This window comes from Lithobates pipiens, unplaced genomic scaffold (genome assembly GCF_037356315.1).
Source record: "Lithobates pipiens isolate NorthernLeopardFrog02 unplaced genomic scaffold, aLitPip1_a1.2 Scaffold_160, whole genome shotgun sequence".
In the NCBI taxonomy this organism is placed as follows: domain Eukaryota; kingdom Metazoa; phylum Chordata; class Amphibia; order Anura; family Ranidae; genus Lithobates; species Lithobates pipiens.
The window spans coordinates 2,043,800-2,059,219 of record NW_027507749.1 but is presented as its reverse complement, the minus strand read 5'-3'; the positions used below and the strand labels follow the sequence as shown (position 1 = coordinate 2,059,219).

At 46.6% G+C, this 15,420-nt stretch overlaps 1 protein-coding gene across 1 annotated transcript in view; it reads left to right on the top strand.

Moving 5' to 3' along the window:
* LOC143986465 (vomeronasal type-2 receptor 26-like) overlaps window positions 1–15,420 on the top strand; it is a 75,749-nt gene that overhangs the window by 28,610 nt on the left and 31,719 nt on the right. Inside the window, exon 5 of the mRNA XM_077484808.1 lies at window positions 5,237–5,477. Coding sequence (XP_077340934.1) covers window positions 5,237–5,477 — 241 coding nt within the window. The remainder of the gene's footprint in view (window positions 1–5,236; window positions 5,478–15,420) is intronic.

Here is a 15,420-nt window from a genome sequence, read left to right as displayed (position 1 = left end):
TCCTATTATAACTGTTTTTTTATTCCCCCTTTCTCAAATGTATGTATTTCCTTGATTTCATTCTCCTTTTTCAGGTTACACCCACTTGTTCCCCCTGCGGAGTCTTCTGTGCAGATCAGCCCATTTTTGTTCTGATCTCTGCCTGGGTTGACGGCATGTCATGCTCCCTTTTCTAGGGCAGCCGTATATATATCAGTTTGATGGCCTGGTTCTGGGAGCTGGTCTACACAGTGACCCCCATGCGGAAAAAAGTGAAGTTCACAGTGAGTTGTTTTGTTTGGCACGTTTGCCACTCCCTTTCCCATCCCTTCCTTCTACCTTTTCATATTGCTGCACTCCTACCCAATTTATTCTCCCTTGATGTCATCATACCGAGGTCCGTCCTGGCCTTTTCTGGAGCAAAGCTTCTGCTGTTATATGCCCCGGGTCCTCCCAAACACATGGTATTGTTAGTTCCCGCTATCACTGCACTTAACGATCCACCATGCTACAAGTAGTCTCGTGGAACGTTAAAGGGCTTCGTTCCCCCAACAAACGAATGAAGGTACTACGACACCTCAAGAGACTCAAGACAGACCTAGCGCTACTTCAGGAAACCCATCTCTCCTCGTCGGACTTTGTTCGGATGAGGAAGCTCTGGGTAGGGGAGGTGGCGGGTTCTGAGGCTGTGGGCCGGAAAGCAGGGGTTCTTATTCTTGTCAATAAGAATCTCCCTTGTAGGATCCTCTCTACAGACACAGACCAACAGGGCAGACTCCTCACAATCAGGGCCCTCCTAGGGACCAAGGAAATTGCTATTACAAATGTTTATGCCCCTAATAGTCCCACAAAACCTTTTTTTGGCACACTGACTAGTTGGCTTTTGCGCTTCCCACACCTTCCACATCTGGTAGGGGGCGACTTCAACTCTGTTGCCCACCCGGCAGACGACAAATCTTCATCCCTACGTTCAACTGCTACCACTCCCACGAGCCTGGCACTGACTATGGAATCCCTCCACCTACATGACATTTGGCGACTACACCACCCGACCGACCGGGAATTTTCCTTTTATTCGTATCCCCACAATGTCTTTTCTAGGATTGACTATTTTTTTGGTTCTAATGATCTACTCCCTTTCCTTCCGACGGCGGAAATTCATGACATAGCCATATCAGATCATGCTCCGATATCGGTGACCCTAGAGACCCCCGACATACATCCCAATCCCAAAATATGGCGCTTCCCTTCCTACTTGCAGCACAATGCAGACTTTCAAGCTTATATGACAAAAAAATGGGCTTCATATTCTCAAACAAACGCAATACATGCTGACAACCCGCACTTGTTTTGGGATGCAGGTAAGGCGTTCCTTAGGGGACGCATTATCTCGTATGCCTCCTCTTTCAAGAAGCACGCCCAATCTCAGTACAAAGCTTCCAGTTCCAGACTACATCTGGCCCAGCGAGCACTATCTACCTTAAACTCCCCCGAAAATCGCGAAGCTTGGCATACAGCCAAGCAGTCATTTGACACTTGGGCTGAAACCTTGGAAACCACTAAACGAGCTCACTTCGACGCCACGCTACATAGATTTGGCAACAAAGCTGGCAAGCTTCTTGCCAGATTATGCAAGGGAACCTACCGTCCCACGGTCATATCGGCGTTACGCGACCCCGACGGCACAATCACGTCCACTCCGAAGGGCATCAATACGGCGATGCTCCGCTTTTATAAATCCCTATATGCGGCGGACCCCATTGACCGACCCACTGCTCGCGATTTTCTCGACGAAACGCAATTGACTCAAGTATCTCCCTCTCAACTCGACTCGTTAAACGCCCCCATTTCCCCATCAGAGATTTCCGACACGATTCGTAAGCTAGCCTCCTCCAAAGCCCCAGGCCCGGATGGCTTATCAGGCGAGTTTTATAAATCCCTAAACGCACTTCTAACTCCGACCCTGGCTGCTGTCTACCAACATATATGGTCCGGTGGCCCCTATCTCCCGTCTGGTAACCAAGCGATTATTAAGTTATTAGAAAAAAAGGGTAAAGACCCGCAAGAGCCTGGGTCATACAGACCCATCTCGCTCCTTAATCTTGACGTCAAAATTCTTTCCAAAATAGTAGCTAATAGGCTGGCTGACATCATCCCCTCCCTGATTCACTCCGCCCAGTCCGGCTTTGTCAAGGGCAGAACGGCAACTATCAATATCAGGAAGGTGATGATGGCATTAGAATATGCTAGATGTCATCCAACCAGCGATCTAGCCATTATTACCCTAGACGCCGAAAAGGCATTTGACAATGTCAATTTTGAATGGCTTTCCATGGTACTGGGGGATATGGGCTTCACCGGACCTTTTCTACACTTGATCAGTTCCATGTACACCTCCCCTGCAGCCAGACTGGTGGCCGCCGGCCTCCTTTCGGATGAGTTTCGGCTACATAAGGGGACCCGACAAGGCTGCCCCTTATCCCCACTTCTCTTCAATCTAGCCTTAGAGCCGCTATCCAGATACTTGACATATAACGCCCCGCTTCACGGGATCAAAATCGGGTCGCACGATTTAAGAACCTCCCTCTTCGCTGACGACGTCTTGATATTTTCTGCCAACCCTTCCTCAGACATGCCCACGATCAAATCCTTATTTGACCGCTTTAGACAGTGCTCGGGACTGCGTATTAATTACTCCAAGAGCGAAATACTCCCTTTGGGATCCCTTCCACCGCCGCAATGGGCAAACCACTCCATTTTCAAGGTAGCTAGCACCCATATCACATATTTGGGCATTAAGATAGGGAAGCTCCCCTCATCTCTTTATCACTTGAATTACCCTCCCCTCTTTACTAAACTTACGCAGGAATTGGATAACTGGATGGATCTGCCTCTTTCGCTCTTGGGAAGGTGCCACCTGGTAAAAATGGTTAGCTTTGCACGCCTTCTGTATCCCCTTCAGACGATACCTTTACTCCTTAGACATAAGGATTTAAAACTTCTAAATTCATCAATTTCTAAATTCCTGTGGCGAGGTAAGAGACCCCGCATTGCCTTCTCTAAACTTCACCTTCCCAGGAGCGAAGGGGGTATTAGTCTTCCCAATTTCAGAATGTATAACTTAGCATGTCTTTTGAGGGTAGGTCTGGACTGGATATCCCAAAAATCCCGCTGCTCCAACTATTCACTGGAAGCTGCAATGACCCATCCCTACTCCCTAGCTGCACTTCTTCATTGCAAGTGGAAACAATTCGATCCGTCATTGCAACACAACCTCTTACTGAGAGACACGGCCATCGCCTGGAGAGAAACACGGAAGAGCCTTAAGCTGTCTCCCTTCATATCTAGACATCTCCCGATACAAGGCAACCCGACTTTTACCCCAGGGCTAGACCGCCAACCCTATGAAACATGGCGTCAACAGGGCCTTGACTCTTTCTTCTCGTTGTGTGACTCGGACTCTGGTCGACCACTTCCCTTCCGTAGGCTAGCCATCAAGTTCTCCTTGCCGGATTCATCCGCCTTTCACCATGGTCAATGCCTTAGCTTCATGCAGAAAACATGCAGAGCAGAACATGCAAGATTCCAATCCTCGTTCATTGATGTACTTCTTCGCAAGGACTCTTACGGTATCTCTGATATCTACAAACCTCTATTACTGAACACTACACCCTCTTTGGAATTTTCTTCGGTTTCTAACTGGGCTAAGGACTTCCCGAGTGTCGATACTGTGGATAGGGTTCTACAGGGACTAAAATCAGTCTACAATTTGGTCCCAAATGAAACCTGGAGGGAAACCCAACTAAAAATTGTACATCGAGCACACATACCTTTTCTGCACTCCTCACCTTCGGGTCAACCCGCGGCCTCTCTGTGCCCTCTATGTCAGCATCCGAGACCCTCCCTCACCCACCGTTACTGGTCTTGCATGGCTATCTCCTCATTCTGGGATGAAGTTATAGCATTTATCTTCAAGATAACACTCCTGAAACTCCCCAAGGACCCGTTACTCCTTATCTTTGGTCATTGGGACCCCAAACTGCTCCCTTGGTCGGCTACCCCCACACTCCTGGGCAAGGAATGGGCCTTGCTCTGCTTGTTACTCGCCAGGAGAAACATCCTGGCCAACTGGACTTCCACGAATAAACCATCTATACCACAAGTAGACAGAGAACTTATGCGCCTCCTCTATCGGGACAAACTAAACACTAACTTTCTGCACGCCAAAGCCAAACTTCGTTTTCACAACAGATGGGAATTATATGTGGCATCTAAATTCACCCCTCAGGAACGAGCCCACCTTGAGGACCATTCCTTCATCTATAAGGGACACGCACTAACAACGACAGTGGCTACAACCTGAACTCACACCATGCGGGTCTCTGTGCTCCAAACTCTCCCCCCCCTCACACGGGGTCTCATTTCTTTCATCACCTTTCATGGACGGCCGGGAACTGTGCAGCACCCCTCCCCCCCCCCCCCCCCCCCCCTAGGTATTGATCAGCACCTATACTTTATGTTGCCCTGTAGATTGATTTTATATTGCATACCAGGTTACCTTCTAACCACCAGATCCATCCAGGGGAGGCTTCTCCTTCTCCCTTTTTTTGTGGGGGAATGATGAGTCTTCCTTTAAGCTATGTACGATATGCTTGGTTACTACCAAACCCTAAGCTGCCTGATTGTTTTCATCCGTTTTCTTTTCTGTTTCAATGAGAAAATTTTAGCCTCTATTTTTTGTATATTTTGTTTCATGCCTTTTTCAATAAAATTTTATATTAAAAAAAAAAAAAAAAAAAAAAAAAAATCACTGCCATTTTGAAAACTTTTTTTTGCATTGATTATTGTCCCCTATGGCAGGACCCAGGTCCCCAAATGCTTTTTATGGCAATAACATGCATGTAGGCCTTTAAAATTAACACTTTTGATTTTTCACGACTCCATAGACTTTATTGGAATACACATGTTCACATAAAGTTTTTCTCTGTTCGCATATTCTGGTGCAAACTGAACTGGGGGGGGGGGGGTTAATCCCTAATTATCACCTTTCACTGATGGCTATAATCATGTAATAATACATTTGCTCTTGCATATACGTGTATCTGGACTGGTGAGTAAGGATGAACCGAACACCCCTGGTTCCGTTTGCACCGGAACCTGCGAACAGACAGGCGCCCCTTTACGGGCATACTATAGACACCCCCTGGGTACGAAATGTATTTCATTATTCATACAAACTGTTTTTCTTTCTTTCTAGATTAGTTATGGAGCCACAGATACTTTACTGAGTGATAGAAAGATGTATCCAAACTTTTTCCGGACAGTTCCGGATGATGAGATGCAATATGTGGCCATAGCAAAGTTACTGGAAAGGTTGAAGTGGAACTGGGTTGGGATCCTCACATCTGATGATGAATACGGAGAGAGGGAGATCCGACAACTCAGCAAACATTTATCTAATCATGGAATTTGTATTGGATTCAAGATTCTAGCATCTAATAAGAATTATAATAAAATTCCTCCAGAGCTGCAGACCTCAACTATGGAAGTAGCTCAGTTAGCATGACTTATTACACGTTTTTGTGTAGTTGTGTCCCTTATTACATGGAGAAAGCATTTTTCCTGGCCCACCTCACATCAGCACACCATGGATTAACGCCTCCTTTGGAGCCCCACATGACCACATGTTCAAAGCTCAATAAAAGACAACCCCTTCCCCCAACTAAGATGTTCTTTTTTTGGTCAGCTCCAGACCACCTGTTGATTTCAGTTGGTAAGTAAATTGTTTGCTGCACCCCCCTCCCCCCCGAACCTACCCATCCATGTTCATCGTTTCATGGAGTTGGAATACCCCGAATGATGGAGGTAAATCCTTCTAAAAACTAGGTGCCATTTGTGCCAGGGCCACGGGCAAAATGTTGCTTAAACAGCATTGATATTGTACAGGTGTGGTATTATAAGAGCTCTGAAATGTTATTATCGCCTCTCCCTTTGGGTTTTTTTTGGTCTTTTTATATGCACTGCTCTCCTGGCTTTATTGTCAGTCTGAGAGTGGCTGCAAATGTCACAGGGGGCAGGGAGATGAGCAGCATGGTATGGGAACCGCCGGATGCCATGCAATGGTGTAAGTCATGCCTCTACCTCTGGGTGTCATCATTGTGGTTGTTAGAGTCTTGCTTTGTCTCATGGGACTTGTGGTTTTGCAGTAGCTGGGGGTCCGATAATTGCATATCCCTGGTGTAAATGATCTTCAGATGCAGTCCAGTGCATTTTTATTCTGCATCAAGAATGCATGGACAGCGTTTAACTTTGATTCCAATTACTTAGTTCACACCAGTACAGCACATTCTAGTGCAGTCAACAAAAGTAGAATGTTGCATCGTTTCTTTATGGAACACATCTGGAAAGTGGCAAAACGCTTTGAGAATGCATCAAAAACACTTATACAGAAACACATCAGGAACGCAGAAATTGCGGTCATCCGGCCATCAGGCTTGCACAGAATCTATACATTGACAGATTTTGCCTGCCAACCAGCAATAGCGCTAACTTCGATATATAAACTTTAGAAATGGCATTACATTCAACACTGGAAACTGCAAGATTTGGTGCAGTTTCTGGAAAGAGTGGAACCTGGCAACTGACTTTTGGTTGATGCTTTTGAACTAGTACAAGCACTGGTGCACTCAGCCACTGCTATGAGAGCATTGTGGTTACGCCACTGGAGGGCAGGCAGAACTTCTACACAAGCTTTTGACATTTTCTATAATGGGAGGTTATTGTTTGGCCAAACGCTGAACAACGCAATTAAGGACCTAATGACAGGTGGAAAAGTCTGGACTGTGGCCGCAGACTGGTAAACGGAAGCTGCCATCCTTCACTCAAGCCTACTGAACTTCAGAAGGTGCAAGAGGCCACATCTTATAGGACAGGCTGCTGATTTAACAGATCACAGTGGAGGTGTTTTAAAGTTACTTTTGATATGAAATCAAGTCCAGCGCAAGCTGTGAAGATGGCTGGAAAAGTCTTTTTGAAGATGCATCCAACCAGTCTCTACCAGTTGGGGCCAGGGGGCCTGAGTGAAGTTGATGATTGTAGCCTCCTTCTGCAGGGTTTGGACGACAAAGACCAGTGGGTTCAGAAGATAGGTGGGAGTACAATGGAGAGTTCCAAAGTTGACCACTGAATCCATTTAATTTAAGTCCAACAGATATCAGAAGAGAAAATGTTTGCAAGATTGGTATACTGCTATAGGACCATCATGCCAGTGATGCCGAATACATAGACTCATCTGGGGGCCTTTCTCCCCAGTTTTTCTAGTACCTAAGGCAAGAACCTTCTGGTCTGTTTCTGTTTGAAAGAATCAAATGTGTTCATACACACTAAGGATGAGCCAAACACCCCCCCCCCCCTGTTCGGTTCGCACCAGAACCTGCGAACAGACCTAAACTTCGTGTGAACTTTAGAACTCTATTAAAGTCTATGGGACTCGAACGTTCAAAATCTAAAGTGCTAATTTTAAAGACTTATATGCAAGTTACTGTCATAAAAAGTGTTTGGGGACCTGGGTCCTGCCCCAGGGGACATATATCAATGCAAAAAAAGTTTTAAAAACTGCAGTTTTTTCAGGAGCAGTGATTTTATTAATGCTTAAAGTGAAAAATGGAAACCTCCGTTACATCAGAGGGGGGCGGGGTCACCCACACGTTATCGGGGAAGCCAGGCTTCCCCACTTGCGTCAGAGGGGGCGAGGTCAGGTGACGAGTGGCCCCGCCCTCCTCATATAAGAAATGACGGGATCCCCACAGTGTCTCCGCCAGTGGAGACAGAGGATGGATGGACTGCGCTGCGCTGGACTGGAGGGAGAGATCACCCATCGCTGGATCAGATCAGCCATCGCTGGACCCTGGAGAGATGATCATCCATCGCTGGATAGCAAGAGTGGATTACCACTGCTGGAATCTTTTTTTAATTTGTTTTATTTTTAACAAAGGACTTTTTCAAAAGTGTGTTTGTCTTTTTTAACATTCTTTTATACTTTCTTTGTGAAATGATAGGGCCCCCTTATTTGAAATGGTAAGGGGGTACAAAAGTACCCCCTTACCATTTTAAATAGGGGGGCTGGGATCTGGGGGTCCCCTTGTTAAAGGGGGCTTCCAGATTCTGATAAGCCCCCCACCCGCAGACCCCCACAACCACCGGCCAGGGTTGTGGGGATGAGGCCCTTGTCCTCATCAACATGGGGACATGGTGCTTTGAGGGGTCACAGACCCCAAAGCATCCTCCCAATGTTGAGGGCATGTGGCCTGGTACAGTTCAGGAGGGGGGCACTCTCTCGCCCCCCCTCTTTTACTGCAGCCTGCCAGGTTGCGTGCTCAGATAAAGGGTCTGGTATGGATTTTTAGGGGGACCCCCACGTCGATTTTTTTATTTCAATTTGACACAGGGCTCCTCTTAATATCCATACCAGATCTGAAGGGTCTGGTATGGATATTTGGGGGGAACCCCACATGATTTTTTTTTTATTTGATGCGGGGTTCCCCTTAATATCCATACCAGACCTGAAGGGACTGGTAATTGAATTTGGGGGAACCCCACACTTTTTTTTTTTATCAATGACTTTCAATGAGTGTTCTCTGTATTACGGGAGCCGACAATTCATTATAGCCACGAGTGATTTTAAATTACTTTTTTTCCTGCAGAAATCACACTTTGTGCAGGGACAGTTCTAAGCACAGGAAACATGCGCCCCTTCACAGGCATACTATAGACACCCTCCAGGTACGAAATGTAAAGGAATATATTACACTTTTATTATTTCACTTTAATCATTATTAAAATCACTGCTCCCGAAAAAACTGACATTTTTAAAACTTCTTTTTGCATTGATCCATGTCCCCTGGGGCAGGACCCAGGTCCCCAAACACTGTTTAGGACAATAACTTGCATATTAGCCTTTAAAATTAGCACTTTAGATTCCTCCCATAGACTTGTACAGGGTTTTCCGCAGCTTTTCGAATTTGCCGCGAACACCCCAAATTGTTCACTGTTCGCCGAACAGGTAATGTTCGACTCGAACTCGAAGCTCATCCCTAATACACACCAAGAGGTTCAAGATGGAGTCCATGCAGATAGTCATAGGGACAGTTCAGCAGGAGGACCAGTTGGTATCAATCGACCGGCTGACTCATACTTCCATGTACTGATCAATGCTGAGCACCAAAGGCATGTGAGATTTGCGGTGGCCAGCTGTCACTTCCAGTTCAGGTGTCTGCCTTTTTGTCAGGGCTGGGCTCTGCCCTTACTTCTCAGAGCTGGCCGCTCAGCTGTCGGTGAATTGCCAGCTCCTATTTCTCCACAGTTACTTTTGATGATATCCTGCTCGTCAGTCCTGCTTACTTAAGTCATTCAGCCCAGTGGAGCTCTCCCTTTTGCCTCGGTCAACATCATAAGATATGATCTCCTGCATTCCTGTTTAAAGACTGGCTTTGCTGACATCCCTTCTGGCTCCAGATCCTGCTTGCTGTTTCACTACATTGATCCCTGACTTCTGGCTTGACAGACTATCCACTCTGGTATCTGAACTTTGGCTATGTTTTTACTACGTTTGTTCTTTTTACTTTTATTATTAAACAAGTGTGATTTAACTGTACTTCTGTCTCGGTCTGATTTCATGGTTTCAGACAGTAGGCAAAGGCCATTAATTTAGAAGACGCAGTCAATCCACTTGTTGGTAATATTTTTTCCAGATTGGATGAACTGAATCACCGCATGGATCAGTTTGCCATGGCGTTACAAATGCTCTTGAGTTGCACAGCTCACCTGCAATCTCCCACTGTGGCCACCCGGTACAACCTAAATTGCAGGCCGACCCTGCTGCTGCTGCTACAGTCTCTGTGCAGGCACCTGCCTCGGGTATTACCTCTATAAGAGGTATGTCTGGTTCCACTCTGCTTCCCCATTGATTTGGGGGCGATCCAGTTGAATGCAAAGGGTTTCTCAACCAGGTTGAGATTTACTTTGAGATACTGCCCCAGGCGTTTCTCACGAACAGAAGCAAAGTAGGTTTCGTGATAACTTTGCTTTCTGAGAGAGCCTTGGCCTGGGCAAACCCTCTATGGCAGACACAAAAACCTGTTGTTTTGAGATACCATGAGTTTGGGGCTCTGTTTAAAAGGGTATTTGACATTCCCACATGCTCCGCTTCTGCTACCAAGTGCTTCATGTCCATCGAACAGAGTATAAGAACTGTCGACTACGCCATTGAATTCTGTACTCTAGCAGCAGAGGTTGCATGGAGCAATGAGGCCCCCGTGGTTGCTTTTTCTCATGGTCTCTCGAATAACATCAAGGATGAGATAGCAGCCCCAGATATAACCAATGAGCTGAAGAAGTTGATCATGTTTGCCATCCTCATTGACTCTCTTTTAAGGAGCACTTGCAGAAGCCTCTTGTAAGTTTGTCTCTGAGCTTTGCAGTCCCACCAGTGCCTCCCTCACCTCCCATGCCTCCTGATACCGAGTCGGTCAGTGAGGGTGAAACCATGCACTTGTGTTTCACCCATCTCTCTGTGGATGAGAGAACCTATAGGAGGAGGGAGAGAGTGTGTCTTTATTGTTGCCAGGCAGGTCACATTTTGAAGCCTTTTCCTACCCGTTCAGTGAACGCCTGAACCTTGAGGTCCTGTCACAGACAGACCTTAGGTGGTGTTGTTTTGTCCCATTATCCAGAAGGATAATTCTCTGGTTTTGGTCACCCTTTCTTGGGCCGAGTCATCCATCGAGATACAGGTTCTAATCGACTCTGGGGGTGCAGGCCTATTCATTGATGCTGCCTTTGTATCTAAAGCACTTGATTCCACTGCAGCTGCGTGACTGCCAGGGACTTACCAGCGATGGACAGGCACAGCTGCATGCACGCATGTGCACGCGTGCTTCTTCTCAAACTGAGCCTCAGCGTGTTCACACTGGCAGGCGTCGGCGCGTGCTTCTGGCGCGTGCGCGTTCGCGTAAGCGTTCGCGGGCGCGTGCGCATTAGGCGCGCGCGTGTGCGCGATAGCGCTGTTTGCCACCACTGAACGCTTAAAGGTTCTCCTAGTGCGCTGGTGCGGCGCTGTTTCGTCTCAGCTCCTGTGCATCTGAATACCTGAACCTGAACCTGATTATCTGTTATTGTTACCGACCCGGCTTCGTCTGACTTCTCTGCCTTCTCCAAACCCGACCAGGCCCGCCTGACCTTGCTACCACTTCTGCCTGTGATTCCATTGCCGACCTCTGCCAGTTTTGCCGACGCTTCATTGCCTGCTGCTATCACCTGTCTGCTCGCCTACTGACCCGGACCGTCCGACCCTGCTCCAACCTGCTGCCTGTTCAGTGTTCTGCTGTGCCTGTGGTTCCTCTCATCGGCTCCTGTAGCTGCTGCTTGCATTTCTCAGCTCTTCTATCAACTTCCAGCCGTCCAGCCATCCAGGGGGATCTCTTCTCCGCTATCAGTCCCAGCGGCCCTATTCCAGCAGGCACTCCTACCCACTGTGCTCTCGAGACCACTGTTCCCATTCCAGTGGCTCCTGAATCAGCATTGTAAGAGAGGTCTCCTTCTACAAGTCGGGCTTCAACACCAGGTACCTAACAGTGACACTCCACTCGCCATTGAGGCTCTTGACGGGAGACCTCTACAGCCTGCCCATGTGATGGTTCTGTTGTCCATGGCCATAGGGGCTCTTCACCATGAGATAATCCAATTTCAAGTTATTTCCTTAACCCAAGTTTCCGTTGGTTATTGGTTATCCTTTGTTACAGAGGTACAACCCCTCTTTTGATTGGCACCGTGCTGAAGTTCTCTCCTGGTCACCACAATGCAGTGAGACATGCTTCCAGATGGTAGCCAAGGTCCTGTGCACCTCTTCACTCTCCCTGCTGGAGGAGTACCACGGTTTTAGTGATGTCTTTGACAAAGGTTAAGCCGGTAGTTTCCCTCCACACTGGCCGTATGATTGCGCAATTGACCTTCAACCTGGTGCCATACCCCCTCATGACCGGGTTTACCCTTTGTCAGTCGGCCATGGAGGAGTATGTTGCAGACGCACTTTCTCAAGGTTTCATCTGCAAATCCTCATCTCCTGCTGGTGCTGGTTTCTTCTTTGTGAAGAAAAGTGGTGAACTGAGACCTTATATTGACTATGGGGGTCTCAATTGTTTCACAATTAAGAATGCCTATCCAATTCCATTGATTATGGAGTTATTTGACCACCTCAAGTGAGCAACATATTTTGAGAGGGGCACACATTCTAGTGAGGCTTAAGAAGGGTGACAAGTGTAAAACTGCGTTTAATACCAGAACAGGCCATTATGAGTACCTCATAATGCCTTTTGGCCTTTGTAACGCCCCAGAAGTTTTCCAGGAATTTATTAAGGATGTCCTCCGAGATTTGTTGCAGTTATGTGTGGTGGTTTATCTCGATGATATCCTCATATTTTCCAAGTTCCTGGAGAGTCACCACACAGATGTCTGTCACGTGTTTCAGAAACTACGAGGGAACAATCTCTATTGTAAACTGGAGTAGTGCGATTTCCATCGTAAATAAGTTACATTCCTGGGTTATGTAATTTCCACTGCTGGTTTTTCGATGGACCCAGAGGAACTTTCAGCAGTCCTAAACTGGCCATGGGTTTACATCCTCTGCAGCGTTTCTTGGGCTTTGCCAACTATTATTGGAAGTTTATTCATAACTTCACGTCTCTGGTCAAGCCCCTGACTGATATGACCAGAAAGAGCAGTAACCCACAGAGTTGGTCTCCAGAGTCTGTTAAGGCCTTTGAGAGTCTCAAGGCTGCCTTTGTTTCTTCTCCTTTGTTGGCACATCCTGATCCTACGTTACCTTTTATCCTTGAAGTTTATGTTTCTGAGACTGGTTTTGGCACCCTTCTGTCTGAACGTCCTACCTCTGAGAGCGTTATGCATCCTTGTGGCTACTTTTCCAAGAAATTGTCACCTGTAGAGTGCAATTATGAGATCGGTGACAGAGAGCTGTTGGCGATCATTTTAGCCCTGAAAGAATGGAGAAATCTCTTTGAAGGTACCACTGTGCTGATTCTCATTCTTACTGACCATAAGAATCTCACATTCTTGTCTGAAGCTAAACGCCTCTCTCCAAGAAGTGTGCGATGGGCTGTATTCTTGTCAAGTTTCAATTACTTTGTCTCATTCTTACCTAGTACTAAGAATGAAAGGGCTGACGCTTTGTCATGACAAAATTTTCCTCCACTTCCACGATGGAGTCGGTTGTGGTTTCTGTGATTCCTCCTGATCGTATTCTGGCTACAGTTCGCACCAGTCTCACTTCTCCTTTTGGTGAGAAAATTCTTGCTGCTCAGGTCCATGCTCCTGTGACTGCTGCTTTGTCCCAGAGAGTCTCCGTACTGCCGTTCTCCAGAATTACCATTCTTCCAAGACTTCTGGCCACCCTGGGAAGAATCAACTCTTTTGGGCCATTTCCCAATCATTGGCCTAGTCTACATTCTGATGTAACCACCTTCATAGCTGTCTGTTCCATGTGTGCTCAGAAAATTGCGCGTACACACGACCAGACTTTTTGATGGACTAGGTCCGAAGGTCTTCCTGACAGACTTTCGGCGGAGGTCCGACAGACTTTCTAAACAAGCGGACTTGGACACATGACTGGACTAAGTCTGTTCGAAAGTCCATTAATTTTGAACGTGATGAAGTAAACGAGACTAAACAAGGAAGTTCAATAGCCAGTAGCCAATAGCTGTCCTTGCGTCGTATTTGGTCATTTGGACTAGCACACAGACGAATGGTTTTCCCGATTTTTAGTCCATCGGAAAGATTTGAAACATGTTTTATTTCTAGGTCCATCTTAATTTTGGGAAAAGTTCACTGGAGCCCACACATGATCAAGTTGGCCCGACGGTTCTGGTCCGCCAGGCCAAGTCTGCCGGAAAGTCCAATCGTGTGTACGCGGCATAAGACTCCATGACATCTTCCAGTGGGCCTCCATCAACACATACCCAATGGAGAGAGGCCCTGGATCCATCTGTCTACGGATTTCATTGTGGAGTTATCCCACTACCAGAGCAACACAGTTATCCTTATGGTGGTTGACCAGTTCTCAAAAATGTCTCATTGTCTTCCACTTAAGTTGCACACCTCTAAGGAACTGGCTTCCATTTTTGCTTGGGAGATCTTTCGCTTACATGGGCTACCCAAGGGGTTTATCTAGGACATGGGTAGTCAGTTTGTGTCCCGGTTCTGGTGAGAGTTTTGTGCACAGTTTGGAAATTCAGCTTGCTTTTTCCTCTGCGTATCACCCACAGTCTAATGGGACTGCAGAATGAGCCAATCAGTGCTTGGAGCAATTCCTATGTTGTTATATTTCTGACCATCATAACAACTGGTCAGACCCATTACCGTGGCAAAGTTTGCTCACAATAGTGCCTTGAATTCTGCTTCTCAATTGTCCCAGTGTATGGCGAATTATGGTTTCCAACCTTCCATGTTGCTTGACTCATTTGTTCCGCATTAGAGGAACATCTCCGTGGTCTTTGTTCCACTTGGGCACAAATCCAGGAAGCTTTGCGACATGCTAACGATAGGTACAGACTCCATGCTGACTGCAGACGCCTGCCTGCGCCTTCCTACTAGGTTGGGGACAGGGTCTGGCTGTCATCTCGCAACCTCCGACTTCATTTTCCCTCACTGAAGTTCGCACCTCAGTTTATTGGGCCTTTCCGTATTCTTCAAAGCATTAACCCAGTGGCTTACACATTTGGGCTTGCTCATTTTTGGCTCTCAAATTGCTTTTATTCTTTTTATTGCTTCCTGTGATCACTTTTATACTACAGATCTTGCCTATCATTGTAATATTCTTTTTTATGCCCAAATAAACCATGTTTGGTTCATCTGCACCATATGGAGCACCTTTTTCTTTATTTTACATTTTGACACTGTTGACTATCCATCTCATACATATGAGAGTATATGAGAGAAGTTTGTTTTGTCTGCTCAGCAAAAGCTTTCTCTCCTGTGTTGCCGGCTCTAGCCAATATCCTTGACATTTTACAGACAGTGCTAGAGGTTGGTCTGGCATACAGCTACATTTAAGGTACAAATCTCTACTTTATCTTTTCACAATCTGCAGATGGGTGCAAAAGCCAGTGAGAAGAAGGAAGAGAGAGCAACGACACTCTAAAGCCTTGTACACATAATTGTCCAACGAAACCGTGGGCGTTTTTCCAAAGGGCGTTGGCCCACACTTGTCTTGCATACACACGGCACACAATTGTTCGCCAACAAATACGAATGTAGTGATGTACTACGCTGTTTTTCAGCTCTTTAGCGCCACCCTTTGGGCTCCTTCTGCTAATTTTGTGTTAGTAGAAGTTTGTTGATTGTTGATTCATGCTTTTCATTTCGCACTTTTCA